The 17,460-nt window shown below is 30.8% G+C and overlaps 1 protein-coding gene across 1 annotated transcript; it reads left to right on the top strand.

Moving 5' to 3' along the window:
- Window positions 1-2,142: 2,142 nt before the first annotated feature.
- On the top strand, window positions 2,143-13,701 carry LOC108913873 (histone H3.3). Its single transcript, XM_018719518.1, has 3 exons — window positions 2,143-2,244; window positions 2,467-2,764; window positions 13,194-13,701. Exons 2-3 carry the CDS (start codon window positions 2,483-2,485, stop codon window positions 13,320-13,322), a joined length of 411 nt encoding a protein of 136 aa, XP_018575034.1. The 5' UTR covers window positions 2,143-2,244; window positions 2,467-2,482; the 3' UTR covers window positions 13,323-13,701.
- Window positions 13,702-17,460: the final 3,759 nt, after the last annotated feature.

Here is a 17,460-nt window from a genome sequence, read left to right as displayed (position 1 = left end):
ATAGATTTGTAAGAAAATAAATATAAGCAAACATATATTTTATTGAAACTTAACATTCAGTAATAAGAAAACTAAACATTATACACTTTGAAATAAAAAATATGAAAATTTTACTTATACTATTACGAGAGCCATACTTCCAGCGTAAGCGTGTGTATTTTTTTCTAAACATTGTTTATTTTAGCAAACCTGCATGTCGGCCTAATAAAGCTTTTTATTTTCGTGGTATTCAAAAAAACGTGGCGGAAGATTAACGAGCATGCGTTGTATTGCTTAACATTTTAATTTACATTTTTGATAAAATATTAAATCAAATGTAGAGCTTCCTTATATACAGAGTGTCTCATAATTAGTGTCCAATAATTTATCACTTGATTATATAGCCAAAAATAAGAATATGTTTTCAAATAAACATGGGTCGAGAGATGCTTCCTAAGGGATCTACGCTCCCTAAATAGGGGCCTCAAAAATTTCATTTTTTTAAATATTTTCGAAACGGGTTCAAGGAAAATTATAAATTTTGACATAATTGACGCTTATTATAAGATCGTCATATAATTTTAATCGTCGGCTAAAATTTGCCTCTATTTTATTACTTGTCGAAATTTTCAAGTTCATGTTTTCATGCCAACATATGATAGATATTCATTTCCTTTACAAAAGAGGTACTCTTTAGTTCTTTGGATAAAATGCTCTATTTCCGAGAAAAACGAATTTAAGCAATTCATTACGTTACCTTAATAAAATTCAAAAAATTTGTCTTGAATGGCTAAAATGGGCACATGTACCATTATGAATTTTCATATGTCATCATATGAATATACATTGTAATAAACAACGTGAAAAGTGCTTAGAAAACTTTGTTATGGGCTGTCCCGAGCAAGGGGNCAGGACAAAAGGAGGTCCCACAAAGCGCCTACACCGGCCGCATTTGCGGTCGGGGTAGACGACGGATGGGGCCCACCTACGAAGGCTGTCCAGGCCTACACGAGATGAGGCAGGATAAAGAGGGATAATCCCCCTCGATCCCAAATCATTGAGGCTAATTTCTAGCCATGGAATAATGGCGCGCCAGGGTTTACACAGACGAGCCGGCAAAGCTAGAAAAGCGCCAGAAGAAAGGGCCCTAGCCGGCGGGGCCCAGCCAGGACAAAAGGAGGTCCCTCAAAGCGCCTACACCGGTCGCATTTGCGGTCGGGGTAGACGACGAATGGGGCCCACCTTCGAAGGCTGTCCAGGCCAGAGGAATAATCCCCCTCGATCCCAAATCATTGAAGCCAATTTCTAGCCATGGAATAATGGCGCACTTAAACTGATAATAGGACAATTAATACAGCGCTCCCACTGTTTGCGCCGAAAAAACGGATTAGCGAAACGCCACGGACACATATAAATTAAGAGTATTAAGAGTTACTGTTCTCTCTATATTGTTCCTTTGTCTATGGCTGTTTACTTATGCAGGAGGCCATTAGGAATTACCTCCATATCAGCAATATTTTAAAATTAAATTATATCAAGCTGATTATAAATGATATAAACATATTACCAAATTATTACCATTATGTTTTTAATGTGACATTTTTATTAATTTATTATTTACCTAATTTGTAGAATATATTTCCATTTCACTATTTTTTTTAACAAAGTTAATTTACTAATTGTTTTGTGAATATCTATTATTCACATTCCTATTAAATACATTTTTTATTTTTAAATGTTTGCTATGAACTTTTCGAATAAGCCATAACTTCATAAAGTATAAAATTATAAACTACTGTAGATATCAAATCGCATATTCATGTTGGTTCCGTATAACCTTAGATGGTTCTTAGCTCCATTTAAATAAAATTAATGGAAAATATATAATGCTATTTCTAATAAAATAAGTATATATATCTGTTAAATAATATAATAAATAAAGTGTGTTCGTTATTTATGTTAAGATTTTACTAAAAAATAAAAAATATATATTTTTATAATATGTTTAGGGCTCAATATTTGAAAATGTTTAGGCCTTTTAGAAGGGCTAAATCGTTATATTTCTCATTTCGACCAATTACGTGTTATTTTATTTCTACCAATAGCATTCCGGATGAGTTTTCATCCACCAATAGTAATCTCGACACAAGCGTCTTACGAGTCTTGCGCCACCACACTGTCTTTGTTGGCATTTCACACCCATTTCATTTTGCATCTAGCGTCGTGTTATATTTAGAAGTGTTGTTTTCTTGTAAATTGTGAAAAGTAAGTAGTTAGCTAATAATTATTGTTTTTAAGAATTAAATATCTAACCAGAATTACTCGAGGGAAGGAAGAAGAGAATAGTTAATATAATAAATAATATACTTTAAAATTAAAAAACCCAATTACAATTTAGATACTTTGCTTCTCCGCCATGTTGTCTTTGTGACTCATATGTTTAAATATTTATGAAATTGCATGTTGTATCATATTTTTTTTCTTCAGTAATAGGTGACACAAAATGGCTCGTACAAAACAAACCGCTCGTAAGTCAACAGGAGGAAAAGCTCCTCGTAAGCAATTGGCAACAAAAGCGGCAAGAAAATCGGCTCCCTCAACGGGAGGTGTAAAAAAACCACATCGCTATCGCCCTGGTACAGTAGCTCTAAGAGAAATCAGAAGATACCAGAAATCCACTGAATTGCTAATTAGAAAATTACCTTTCCAACGATTGGTAAGAGAAATTGCCCAGGATTTTAAAACCGATCTCCGTTTTCAGTCTGCAGCTATTGGCGCCTTACAGGTTTGTGTTTTCAATTTTAACTTTTTTGACTATTAGAATAATTGTACCAGTTTTTATTTTCTCTAATTAAATATAATTGTGCCTCTTTTTTTTTTGTAAAATTTAATGATTTTATAAGTCAGTTATATTACTGCAATAAATTTGTGTGTACAGATCACAGGTTTAAACGTACTAGACATAAATGTGGATATTTTTATATATTTTTTTGTACTATATCAATATATGAACGAAATGTTTTATTATGAACATCTAAATTTTATTAAAATCTACAAGGTACGAGGGTTATTTCTTATGTATATTTTATTATGTTAAAAGAAAAACTGATGTGAGTAGTTACTTTAATTTTTGACAGATTTTCGGTTTGGACAACCCAAAAAATCATCGTACTGTAAATATAAAAGTGCCTCTTAATTATCATATACTTTTCTTTAAATTATGTACCAGTATGACTTGAAATTGCTAGAGTTAGAACATCCAATTTAACTTAGTAGGGAGTAAATTTCAGTGTGAAAGTTGAAGTATTCATTTAATTTCAAAAGTTGAATTTATGTATTGAGAATTTGACTTGAAATTAATTTATCATTTCTACCCCTTAGGGCCGGTACTTTCAGTATAGATTAAATACACTGTTAACTAATCGGTCTACAAATTAATCCCAGTAAATTAAATGAAGTTTAAAGGATGTTAGGTACTTTGTGGTATTTTTAAACATTAGGTTAGATAAACTTGCAATTTTTCTGTTGGTTGCACTTCATCCGACATGTTACTTCGTTTTCTTCTTTTTGATACATCATATGATGGAAATTTTGAACTAATTAATCGGTCAATCACATATGAACTAAATATTTTTATCTTATTTAGCCCCGGTTTTGAATTAGGATAGTAGGAAAGACGTATGTTGTACACATATTTTAAATATTATTATGCATGTCATACATTTCTTGTCAAATATATGATTTTCTAATTACTTTTTTGCTGTGTGATATATTTATTCAAAGATAGCATTAAATATATTATCTTAAGGGCGCCGTTTTATAGACAAGAAAACGCACTTTTGGTAAGACAGCGATAGCACCTGATAGATAGTAGAAAATCCATCCAGGAAGTGGCGGTCTCTACTAGCGTAATGCCAAACTAGAACAACTTTATAATACCACATAGCAATCGACGTAAAGATTTCTTTAATCGGTAACTATATATTCTCAGGACATTGGTAAGCCTATTATCGTCCAGAGCCGCATTAGGGAAAATATGTGCAATGAACAAGAATTGTCAGATAATTTTAATATTTGCACAGAAAAATAATATAATGACCTACAGTGTTTTAATAAAATATTGGATGTGGAAACAGAGGAATACTATACTTGATACTATCAAAAATTTAAACATTTATTATAGTGTTTACGAAGATAGTTGAAACCGTATAAAAACTAAAAGTCTTTATTGTGCCCGGAAAGAGATGCCGACTTTTAGTTTTTATACGGTTTCAACTATCTTCGTAAACACTAGATATACCAAACAACTTTTTTGACAAAAACTTCAAATTCCCCAGATTCTTTATTACTGGGCATGTCGAATGCAAAATGATGCTCATTTTATACCCTTAATGTTCTATATATTTTAATTTCATTTAACAGACATATTTGTGAAATATTTGTGATTATTATCATTATGTTGGAAGTATGGAAACATTGTGGTAAAGACAGTTTTAATGATTTTAAATAACAATGCAACTGTATTCCAGACAATTAAAATGTACAGAAAAATTTCATTATTTTTCTTAAAAATATATAGATAAAATATGTTATGAATTATAATTAATGTAGTATTAAACACCCTGAACCTATTGAGAAACATAAAATAGGAGAAAAATAGAAATAAAAAAACAAAATAGTTTATCAGATCCTCTGGTAAATATTTTCATAATTTATTAATTGTAGTTCATTACTCATTCCATATTTATTTCAAAATTTTACCAATACAAAGAGCACGTGTTCGTGTTTACCGGCCGGCAGACCAGTTTTTTTTTGTTGCAAATTAGTCCAAGCATTCTGTCACGGATTAATGTTAAATTAGCAGAAATTATTACCTGGACAAAAAAATATGACCGTATAGAAAATTAAATTTTAAATCCAGTTTCTTGTTCTTTAAACTCGATCCAAAATGGCGAACATGGTTAAAAAAAATCGCAAAGTTGCAAAAAACGGTTTTTCTAAAATAAGTAAAAAAATATAGCACCGATCGAAAAATTTTAGATGAGAGGATCAAAATATGACTGAAAAAGTTGCACTTTTTTGGGTGTTTTTTTCAAATAACTATTTCAATTTTTATTTTATGAAAATGACTTTTAAAGAAGGAAACTGCTGACATTTTTTCGCCAATTTAAAAAAAAAATGTTTTTCTACGACTTTCTGGAGCCGAGATAATTTTTTTATTTAAAAAAAATTTTGAAGACGCAATTAACATTTTTTACAGCGATGCACTTGATGGAGGTTAATATTGAATATTTATATTTTTAAAAAAAAAAAATAGTAGGATATGTTTACTTACAAAAAATCAGTCGATAGATCTTTTTAAAACCTACAACTTTCTGTTTTAAAATTTTTCGATCGGTGCTATATTTTTTTAGTTATTTTAGAAAAAACATTTTTTTGCAACTTTGCGATTTTTTTAACCATGTTCGCCATTTTGGATCGAGTTTAAAGAACAAGAAACTCGATTTAAAATTTAATTTTCTATACGGTCATATTTTTTTGTCCAGGTAATAATTTCTGTAAGCATTTCTCTATAATGCTTGGACTAAATACTTATAGCCTAAGAGCTGGCGTGATTTTTTCCCATCATTTGTACCAAAAGATAAGCACATTAATGTTGAAATAGGTTTAAAGTGAACAAATATCGCTACGTTTGGCCGGAGGCGGCTACTCAAACTTTTTTTTTTTTTCAAAAACTCCTTGATTTGTACCACCTGCAGACTATGAAATTCGGCTTTGGGAATACAATTTGACCACAAAAGTGAAATGACAGACAAAAAAGTCGGTTTTTCGTCGGCGTTTCTTAATTACAGCCAATAAAAGGGTTCCGTCTCCGTCGTAAACATCGTAGCAGTCTGTGAGTGCAAGCGAGATGGGTTCAGGCTTGCAAACGCGCAAGGGACGGAGAATGATATATTATTCCTACATTGCACGCATGTTTAGTGGCTCTGTAAGTAGATTTGTAAGAAAATAAATATAAGCAAACATATATTTTATTGAAACTTAACATTCAGTAATAAGAAAACTAAACATTATACACTTTGAAATAAAAAATATGAAAATTTTACTTATACTATTACGAGAGCCATACTTCCATCGTAAGCGTGTGTATTTTTTTCTAAACATTGTTTATTTTAGCAAACCTGCATGTCGGCCTAATAAAGCTTTTTATTTTCGTGGTATTCAAAAAAACGTGGCGGAAGATTAACGAGCATGCGTTGTATTGCTTAACATTTTAATTTACATTTTTGATAAAATATTAAATCAAATGTAGAGCTTCCTTATATACAGAGTGTCTCATAATTAGTGTCCAATAATTTATCACTTGATTATATAGCCAAAAATAAGAATATGTTTTCAAATAAACATGGGTCGAGAGATGCTTCCTAAGGGATCTACGCTCCCTAAATGGGGGCCTCAAAAAATTCATTTTTTTTAATATTTTCGAAACGGGTTCAAGGAAAATTATAAATTTTGACATAATTGACGCTCATTAAAAGATCGTCATAAAATTTTAATCGTCGGCTAAAATTTGCCTCTATTTTTTTACTTGTCGAAATTTTCAAGTTCATGTTTTCATGCCAACATATGATAGATATTCATTTCCTTTACAAAAGAGGTACTCTTTAGTTCTTTGGATAAAATGCTCCATTTCCGAGAAAAACGAATTTAAGCAATTCATTACGTTACCTTAATAAAATTCAAAAAATTTGTCTTGAATGGCTAAAATGGGCACATGTACCATTATGAATTTTCATATGTCATCATATGAATATACATTGTAATAAACAACGTGAAAAGTGCTTAGAAAACTTTGTTATGGGCCGTCCCGAGCAAGGGGAGGGGGAGAATCGAATTTTTGCATGTTGCATTTGTTGCTATAAAATTTGATTGATCTGAGTTTTCTATGAAAAATGGTGATGTTGTTTTGATCAGAATTTGAAAATTTCGGCAAACAAAAGCAATAGGGGCAAACTTTAGCCGACGACCCCCCCCCCAATTGAGATGATTAAAATTTTTGAAAAATTTTATGATAATCTATTTCGACTTTTAAGAGCGTTCATGGTATCAACATTCATAATTTTCCTTCAACCCGTTTCGAAAATATTAAAAAAAAAATTTTTTTTGAGGCCCTATTTAGGGGGTGTAGCTCCCTTAGGAAACATCTCTCGACCCATGTTTATTTGAAAAAATATTCTTATTTTTCGCAATATAATCAAGTGGTAAATTATTGGACACTAATTTTGAGACACCCTGTATATAAGAAAACTCTACATTTGATTTAATATTTTATCAAAAATGTTAATTATAATGTTAAGCAAATTAGTATACAACGCACGCTTGTTAATCTGCCGCCAAAAAAGTACGAAATACTGATGCTATACAATCGTTATTAATTAGGCATATAATTAAGCAGTTATAGTAAAACCAAAAATAACTGTAAAAAAAATCTAACTGGTATAATCAAATTTACAAAATATTTTTAATTAGTAAGTCATCATTTCATTTGTTCACAGCGTATTTGCCTCCAGTTCCTCCTTGACCTACATTAATAATAAGTAGGTAACTATTCTGTCATAAAAACATGCCCTTTGTTTAAACACATCTAAAAACACTTTATCAGAGGCATGCCGGCGAGTTGTACAGTACACCTGCACTTTCCGTATTCCACCGTACCACATATGTATTGTTAGTAATATGTGACCGTACCTATTTCATCGTGACGATGCGAGAACGAATCATTTGCTTTAAAATGTGTTGTAAATTGTAAAGTATCTACATAAATCAATCACTTTTTAAACAGAGGCTAATTAATAAACATTTCATTTAAAAACTAATAAAACACAATCAGAAAAATTAAATTGTAAAAAATATTTTTAGGGGAACTCATTTGGCTTGCTTCTCAAGAAAAATGTAATAATAACTCGAAGTCACTCTTCGACAAGCAACAGTAAATATTACATACAAAATTCTGTATTCAGAATTATGGTTTCTAAAATTATACTGGATCTAATAACTAGTAAAACATACAAAAATCAATTTGTGAAAAATATTTTAAAGAAATCTTAGGGAGACACTGACTCCCCCGCTTCTAAAAAAAACTGCCACTGTGTAGGAAATTTTAATTATCTTATCACGCTCTATTTTAGTTTAGACTGACTGATACCGAATGGCATTTGCCTAATTCTTTCTTCTCTAGTAATTATATTATCGATTATATTATCTGGACTATTATCAAAATATGTGTATTAAGTACTATAATTTATTTGTGTTTATAGCTCTTTTACTATTAGACTAATTATTAATTGTCAGAATTAAAATTTTTTAACTTACTTATTAGTATTTAACAGTATTCGTAAGAACTCGGAATAACAGTTTTATTATTACGATTATTTTACATGCAAAGCTTAATATTCCCATTTAAACAAGCACTGCCATCACATTCTTTTATATTATCTAAAATCAGCGCAAATACAACTCAAACATATCGAAGTTAGTCCGGCTCTGGTTCGGCAAAAAATACCTTAGAACGACAACTGTGACTATCGCCCTCTTTTCGATAGTATCCAAACTATAGAAATGTTGAAATACGAAGGATTTCTTCAATTGCTCGGCATGAAAAGATGACGGATAATATAAAATATCAGAACACGTACCTTTCCTGTTTTGTCCAATTGATTTATAAAACTACTCAATAATTCTTATTAATTCATGTATAAATAGTATCCTAAAAGCATTCTGCTGGGTGTGGGTATGTTTATAATACTGTACGCTTTTATCTGTATGTTCAACAGTCGTGGAAAGTTCAGGAAACGTAAGATAAAAAAATATGTTTTTTTTTTTTTACTTAAAATGTGTTGTCAGTTATCTCACACCCTGAAGAACACTTGTATGAGTACTACAGTGAAGAGATATCGTTTCTAACTTGCTTAGATTTTTTAAACAATTGGACAAAAAATTCATTGAAAATTGCGCATAAAAACGCCCCCCTTAAGCTATAAAATAGATAGCAAAAAAAGGTGGGGGGGGGGAGATAGTGCATGGCAAAGACTAAGCTGGCCCATAGTATCAATTTCATGATGCTTGCAATTGAAATAAAACATAAAAGGTGACGATATAATATTGTGATAATACATACTGCAATATATAACCACGGCTCAAAATATGTTCTATTGCTAGGAAGGAGCAAGATTGTCCTAACAAGGTTTCTTATTATTGTAAATGATGATGAGTCGATAATTAACTTTTTGGATTTATATCAGCGGAAACATATTATTTGGGACCCAGCACATTATAGAAGCAAAGTGCATGATGCTTAGAAACGAATACAAAGTGATTTTTTACCAGAGGTTAGTGTCGATGTGTTAAAAAAGAAAAAAGATTCCCTTATGGCCACATTTCGTAACTGCAAGAACAAATTAAGGAGCAGCACAAAAAGTGGTGCTGCTAAAGTTGTCATTTCACTTTCGTCCATTTTTTAAGACTACTCACCTTTCAACTTATACTTCTCGAAGAATTGAGAGTCAAATAAATTGGGCACATAATGTGCACAGTTTACTTTAACTTGAACAAGTACCTGTCAAATTATTCCAAGTCAAGTCACTCAGCAAGTACCGTGTAATGAGTAGCCGGCTTTATAGTTTGAGTATGTTATTGCTTCACTAATAAAAATATTATTCAACACTATAAGTTTCAATGTCGGGGAGGTAGACAGGGGGTTGAAAATTTCTAAGTTATCTTACTCATATAATTACTTTTACTATTATTATTATTATTATTACCGTTATCTTAAGTTTTTAATAATTTTCCATAAACTACTGCTCTTTAACTGTACACCTCAGTTAGTGATTGAGATAATAACAAAGAAAAAAATAAACTGTTTAAACGTTTGCTTTAGTAGCTGGCACATTGTTTCAAATTTTTAGAAAAAAAATTATTTTCCCTTGCTAATAAACTTTTTAATTGTGGGCCATTTTTATGTGCATTAATGCAAAATGTATTTGGCAATTTGAGGCAAGATTAATACGTCATCATAATTTGATGTCGTAACGTTGATATAAAATCTTAAACCAAGATTTTGGTTACCTAATTTACAAAAATAAACTAGTGGCCACATTGCGGCATTTTTTTGTTTTTTTTTATGTAGAAATGTGTTAATTTGTACAAGTAGATTTTTATAGAGAAAATCTTAAATGTATGAAAACAGAAAATCAAAAAAAGCATAACAATAAATTGTTTAGACATCTTTTCATCTGATTAGATGAACCTGGTTTCCTCTAAACGAGATTAGAGAACAATTTGTCAGAAAAGGTTTTTCATCAAATTTAATTTGAAATGGAAAATGTTAACGTGAATCTCCATTATCAAGTACAATTTCTAAATACAAACCAGTGATGCACAAACTTCTTTATTTCAATCTTTAATTAAAAAAAAATATATACCACTGAAAAGCAGAAACAATAACATCAAAGTTTCAATGATTTTTCACTATAAAAAGTGAATATAAAGGCGAGAACGTTCTCCATATGCCCTTGGAAAATATTCACGTACGTTCGTGCATGAAAAACCATTGTATTATTATTTATTTGTGGCATAGTTTTGGTTTTTTTCTTTACTTGGTTATTTAGTTAGATGTGAAAAAATTTAAAATTAGTGAAATAAACACTTGGCGCCAATTGGAAAGGGTTATTTTTATGTAAATATTTTTGCCTGACCAAAAATCTCACATTGAGAAAACCAGACAAATACAAAAAACATCACTTTTTAAAAAGTTATAATGTTCCAAAAATCTATCTGTTTTCATCTTCTGAACTTATTCTGACTTCATTTCTGTCTTTTTTGGACAGTTTAAACTTCTTTGTTTTTGTTTGTCTCCATAGATAGAGATATTATATGATTATATTCTATTATTACTTTATCTTTTAGAATTTATAGTCAGCTAGAATCCAAATTCATAGAATAATTTAAAATCTTTCATCATTCATCCAAATAATGATGGTCACTTTTAATTTTCTTAACGGTATTATTTTCCTTTTTAGCCCGACCCCATTGAATATATGACATTTTTCCCAAGCGTAATCGCAAATTTTAGATTTCTCAAATTCTAGTTTTTTAATATAATTTTTTTGATCTATTTTAATATTCACAGTTTGAGAAGTCTATTCAACAGAATGAAGCCAAATAGATTTTTGAAACATTAACAACTTTTTTAAAGCATGTGATATAAAGTGATCTGTTTTTTGTACCATTGAATGTAAATATGCATAGACACAGTCAGGCAGGCCTTCGCGCCTACCTGAAGACTGTGGCTCACAAGTAAGTCTAGATATGTGTGTTTAACTGATGGCCTATTCCTAGCCTGTGGCACGATGTCAAGCAATCTAACGATTCATAGTTTTTCAAGAAGGCTTGCAGGAAGGTTTTAACATATGTACACTTCTCGTGCCAAGCCTTCATTTTCTATTAGTTATTGTGATGCTACTGGAGACAGTACTGTCGTTTTTATTAAATAAAATGATAATTTAAAAAATATGACTGCAAGAGAAAAACAATTTTAAGAGAATTTATAGAATTGTACAAAGAGATCACACGCCTGTGGAAAGTAAAATCCAGAGAGTATATGGATAAAACCAAAAGAAGACATTTATAGTTTTATTGAAAAAATTTTAAAAAGAACCCAGATGCTGTAATTGAAGACGTAAAAAAAATAAATTTGTTAAGGAGTTGTTTCCGGAAAGAATAAGAAAATCAGAAAATTCAATGAAATCGAGAGCTGGAACAGGCCAGATTTATCAGCCACAACTACTGTATTACGATGGAATTTTAATATAAGTGTGATTAATAATAATCTTAAAAATGAAGTAATGTACCTCACTTTACACTTGAATGTGTCTAGGTATGCAAATGCAGAATGGTTTTTGCTCGCAGACTTGCCTCTTCAGGTAGGTGCGAGGGCATGCCTGAGCGTGTGTACGCCCATTAAATGTTCTTTTTGGGAAATTTCAAGGTTCTTTTTATTTATACCCAATCATTCTTGTTTGTGCTCAATGAAAATTCTCAAAAAATAAAATTTGATAATTTTACAACACTAGTAAAAGATATAACTATTGGATGTTGGTAAAATGAATGAATGAATTTCAGAGAAAAATAGATTTAAATTTTCTACTTCATTTGTCAGTTACAGACATCCGAGTATTTTGATACATTGATTGATTAAACATTATTTTGTGCATTGTGCATATAATAAATCGTAAAGAGTATTTAATAACTGCAAGTTTAACAAAAAAATGTTTATTTAGACTATATTGCACCAAAATACTCTGTAATTGACTGATAACTGCAGTAGAAAATTGTTATCCATTTTTCTCTGGAACTACACATTTTAGAGTGACATCCAACAAGTTAACCATCATTAACCAGTTAAAAATTATTTAAGTCATTTATTTATTGTTTCCATCTGTTGGGATTATGGGTAGAACTAAAACAATTTAATAATTAAAAGATATTGTTTATTCACTTATTCAGAAAGCACATCTATTCGGTATCAAATCAGATTAGAAACTAAATATCTCTTAAGCTTAGTGCTACAATATACCTCCGTATGTTTATAAGCATTTTAATTTATGACCTAGGGGTCCTTGGGCTTGAGAAGTAAACACATTAAAAGTAGGCATTAGCACATATTACTTATGTGGCATTAGTATCTAAGGATGGGAATGTTTTTGTTTACGTAACTTGAGTATCTTTCAACACCATCTTTCACAGTGGTGTTGCAAGCTTTTTTTAAGCTGATAGTAGTGTACGCTAGTATTAGTATTCACCACGTGAAATTAGTAATTAAAAAACTTTATGAATTTCAGAGTTATATTTGAAGTTTCAATTTTTTCAACTTCAACGCTCTGTACTTTTTAAAATAAAACATTTTTTGAGAAAATATTTTTACTATCCTTAATTTTTATCATAGAATTTGTCGGTGAAATTTGACTGTTTGGTCACTGAACCTTTATATATTTGTAAATGATCCGATTTAAGTAAAAGAAAGTTCTATAAAATTTGTTTTAAATATATGATGATACCATGCTTAAAGATATCTTCATGTTTAGAATATATTTGTTATTTAAAATTTATAACGTCAATTTATCTGATTTTTAAAGCACATTTAATTTGTTTTTCAGGAAGCTAGCGAAGCATACCTTGTAGGATTGTTTGAAGATACAAACTTATGCGCTATTCACGCAAAAAGAGTCACTATTATGCCGAAAGACATTCAGTTGGCCCGTAGGATTCGTGGGGAGAGAGCATAATCTTATCATATTTATGTGTTATTAAAATTCATTGTAGTTTCTAATTTTTCATCTAAAGTTATCCTGCTGGTTAAATAGGAAACATAATTGTATGTTTTTACATCTTATGACTAAAATATCTGATACCTTCCAGTATTTGTATTTTGTTTTTCACATTCTTTAAAATTTAAGGGGAAGAATGTATCAGTTGTAATAATAAAAAAAATGTGTTCAAATAAATGTAACAGTCTTTTTATTTTAAGTTTTTTGCAGGATAAGTACTCTAATATAAGTTTATGTGTAAGGTTTCTATTAGTAAATTAGTTAGTTAAATTAGTTTTAAGTTTCTTAATAAAGATCTTGTAACCTGAATTATTTAAAATAAAAATGTGTCATTAATTTTGCTTTATTTTCATCATTTTGAAAAGGGATGAAACGAACATTTTGGTTGTAGCCCAACTTCAGTGATACCACACTATGACTAAATGGGCAATATATCGTTCATCTTGACTAAGTAATTGTTGACGGAGTGATTTCCATACTTTGTTAATTTTAAGCTTATAATCTGGAACATTAAAATTGTAATATGAAAATATTTTTCTAATTTATTTTTATTCATTTATTTATGTGCATGGCAGTCCAATATAATACTGACAAATACTGCAATTAAATAATTACAAAGTAAAAGACAGGTAGGTACATTAAAAAAAGTCGCCAATGACAAAGCATAAAACTAAACTAACAAAAAAAAAACATAATACAGATAATATTTTATGTACCTATGTTTCGTAAGAACAAATATCTGGGAATCGATAATTATTAAGATTATATTACAAAAAAAGCCTGCCATTTTACAGAATGCAATGAGAGACTAAGTAGATATATAGGACTAAAGAACAGATATTTTTGTAAGGGGCAAATAGGTGAGTTATTTGAAGGGCACATACATATTTGATCGTAAAATAAGGTGCATGATCAGAATGGACGTTTAATATTAAAAGATAAATGACCCAAAATGTAACCAGTTAATTTTATTATTTAACAAATAAAACAAAAATAATGTAATCTAAATAAATAAGGGAAAAAATTAAGGGGGATGATTCCCTATGGAAAAATAAGGTGGGCCCTTCATATAAAAAAAATCTAATTCGAACATTCCCTGTGAAGATACTACAGCTTAAAGAGGGTACGTGCCAAAAAAGTAGTTTTTTATTTTTTTCGGAAATACCAAAAAGTGACGTGAAATTAAGTAGACATTGTCTGCTATCGAGAAGACACTTCGTAAATTGTTGATTTTCTCCTATGGTTGTAAGAGGTAGAAAAAGCCAGCACTAGAACTTGTTTCATATGCAACTTACTACTACCATTTAAAAACTCATTTCGGATAGCCTGATTTATTCTAAACGAAAAAGGTCTCTTGTAATTTTTTCCTAAAATAAACGATTTGTGAACAAAAAATTTATTTAAAATCATGCCTACCCCTACCAATCTACCCTACCTATGCCAATCATGATTGGCATAGGGTAGAAATTTTATCGAACTAATTTATCTAGTAGGCGGCTATATCACGTTAAAATTTGGTAATGGCAACTGAATTGTTATAATGAATGCAATTTAATTTTATTTTGCAAAATTGTTTTTCCAGCGCATTCTGTCGTTTGATACCTATGATTTAGAAAGGGAACATCCTAAACTAAAGTCAAATGTTGAAAGTTTTCTCATTTTTTCTCAAAAATTTCGTTATGCAAAGACACAAATTTTATTTGATTGGAAAGAAAATAAAAAAATCAATCGAAACGTGCAAAACAATCAAAACATCTCATTTAAAAAATATCGATGACGTCACTACCAGAAAATAACATCCCATTTAAAAATATATGTACTTGACAGTGTTCAAAAAATGGGCAAGAGTCAAAAGTCAACTTTTTGCGTACTTATTTTAGCCTTTATTTATTAGTCTGAGATTTTAGCTGCTAGTGTTTGGTACCACGTGATTGATAGCCAATCACAGTGCAGCATTAGGACAACGCCGACAAAGCCAAAGCCAAATAGCCTGATACAAAACCCACCCTAAGTCACGTGACCTAGAATGCAAATCGCCTTACATTGATTTGAAAAGGAACTCTATTTCTTATTATTTCTATTAGGAAATTGACTCTTTTTGGTAGTAACATAACAATTAAGTGTTAAAAATATGAAAATATTTATTTTTAAAGACAAAAATAAGCTTTATTAAATTTTTATACAGTCGATATCTGTTTTAAAAGAAGGTTATGAATGTTTCATGTAGTAACGCTAATTTTTGTTGGAAATAGTTCTAAATATTATGTAAAATGATAATTGCGATACCTATGCGTCCGCTAAAAAAGTTGTGCATAATTGTTAGCACCAGAAAATGTAAAAAAAAATTAAAAAAGACGCATTTTTCTCCCTTTAATGTATAACTCGGAGAATATATATTGACATTATAGAGAAAATAGTTAAAGGAAAAAAGTTTCGTATTGAGATTTTCTTCAAAATAAAAGTGGTCCGAAATTTTTATGTGCATTATTGTTGCTGCAATATAGTATATGTAGACCGAAAAAAAGAAGTTTTTTTCATGAATTTATTTCGGACCTTGACTTCAGAGTAGCCATATAAAAAGTATGGTTCTGAGTAGGTACTTCATGATATGGTAGTATTGCAGAAATTTTTTCATCGAAATCGGTTAGGTAGATTTCGCACAATTTAATTGTTAATTAAGAAAATACATAATTATACTTATTTTTCAATTTACTCTCATGCAGAAAAAAAAATTGCCTAGAATATCTAGAAGGGTGCTTTTGCGAACTATGGGTGTATTTCTGTTTTATAAAACGAAATCGAAAAGTATGATAGTAAAAGAGAGAATATATTAAACGGACGAAACATGGATAAATGAAGGTCATACAGTGACAAAAGTGTGGCAAGATGGTAACATCCAATGCAAACGGCAGGCATTTTCAGAAGATTTTTTGGAAAGTAGGTAACCTTCTGGAAAAGGGCGGCGGGCGCCTAATAATAATGACGCATATTGGAAGTACAGCAGGATTTTTGGAACAGCGTTTACTTGTTTTTGAATCATGACGAACACGAGACAATCATGATGAGGATATGGATAGCAAAGTATTTGAAAAATGGTTTGAATCTGTTTTGCCATATATGGAACCTGGTGCTGTAATTGTAATGGATAATGCACCCTATCATAGTCGACGATTAGAGAAGTTGCCAATATCGACATGGAGAAAGCTGGAAATTATAGACTGGTTAAAATCGAAAAAGATCGAATTGGACGAAACAATGCTTAAAGCAGAATTACTGAAAATCACGGAGAAAGAAAAAGTCCAATACATGTAATGGATGAAATGGCTGCAGCTCGTGGAATTGCAGTACTTTGCTTGCCACTCTACCACTGTGAACTAAATCCCATTGAGTTAATCTGGGCCCAGTTAAAAAATGGAGTAGCACGAAATAATATGACATTTAAATTGCAGGATGTAAAATTATTCTTGCACGAAGAGATTAATCTGCAGAAACATGGAGTAAATGCATTATGCATGTCCACAATATGTCCATAAAGAGCAACAACGTATGTGAGATCTCGACATGACAGTTGATGTATTAAAGGAACGGCGTGCGGGAGAAAGAGTCGCTACCTACGAGCGATTTATCTATTTTGTTAATGACAATTAATTTTATTTTTGAAAATCCGGAGAAATTATTACATCCCGGGAGCTCGGGAGGTTGAACATTATTCCCGGAGACTCTCGGGCATACCGGGAGAGGTAGCGGTAAAATGCCATTTGTTGTGTTTGACCGTCCGTCACCGCATGCTGTCAATATTTTTGAATATGGCTATACTCCGCGGTCCAAATTATAGAGAGTAACTCATCGCTAGCTTTTGGACTAGTAAGGGGGATGAAGCGTGTCGGGAACGAAAATCCATTGGCGTGTCTGCGTAAAAGGCAACAAGATATAGAAAATATTGAAAAAAGATAATAAAACATAACATCAAATATTTTCTACGGTCTGTTATAATCGGCATTTTGATCCATTTTAATTATTACAGCATTTTAAAACGTCCCAGTTGTGTTTTTTTAATTTATAAATTTATTATAGCCATGGAATTAGACCCCTCGTC

The sequence above is a fragment of the Anoplophora glabripennis genome, unplaced genomic scaffold (genome assembly GCF_000390285.2).
Source record: "Anoplophora glabripennis isolate ALB-LARVAE unplaced genomic scaffold, Agla_2.0 scaffold1068, whole genome shotgun sequence".
In the NCBI taxonomy this organism is placed as follows: Eukaryota; Metazoa; Arthropoda; class Insecta; order Coleoptera; family Cerambycidae; genus Anoplophora; species Anoplophora glabripennis.
Note: the sequence above shows the minus strand (reverse complement) of the source record. Positions and strands in the feature narration are given on the sequence as shown.

What these genes read in the sequence shown, in the direction of transcription:
- LOC108913873 (XM_018719518.1), top strand. Translation starts at nt 2,483, where the DNA reads ATGGCTCGTACAAAACAAACCGCTCGTAAGTCAACAGGAGGAAAAGCT. An exon ending in CAGCTATTGGCGCCTTACAG is followed by an intron (nt 2,765 to 13,193) that starts GTTTGTGTTTTC and finishes TTTGTTTTTCAG; the next exon opens with GAAGCTAGCGAAGCATACCT.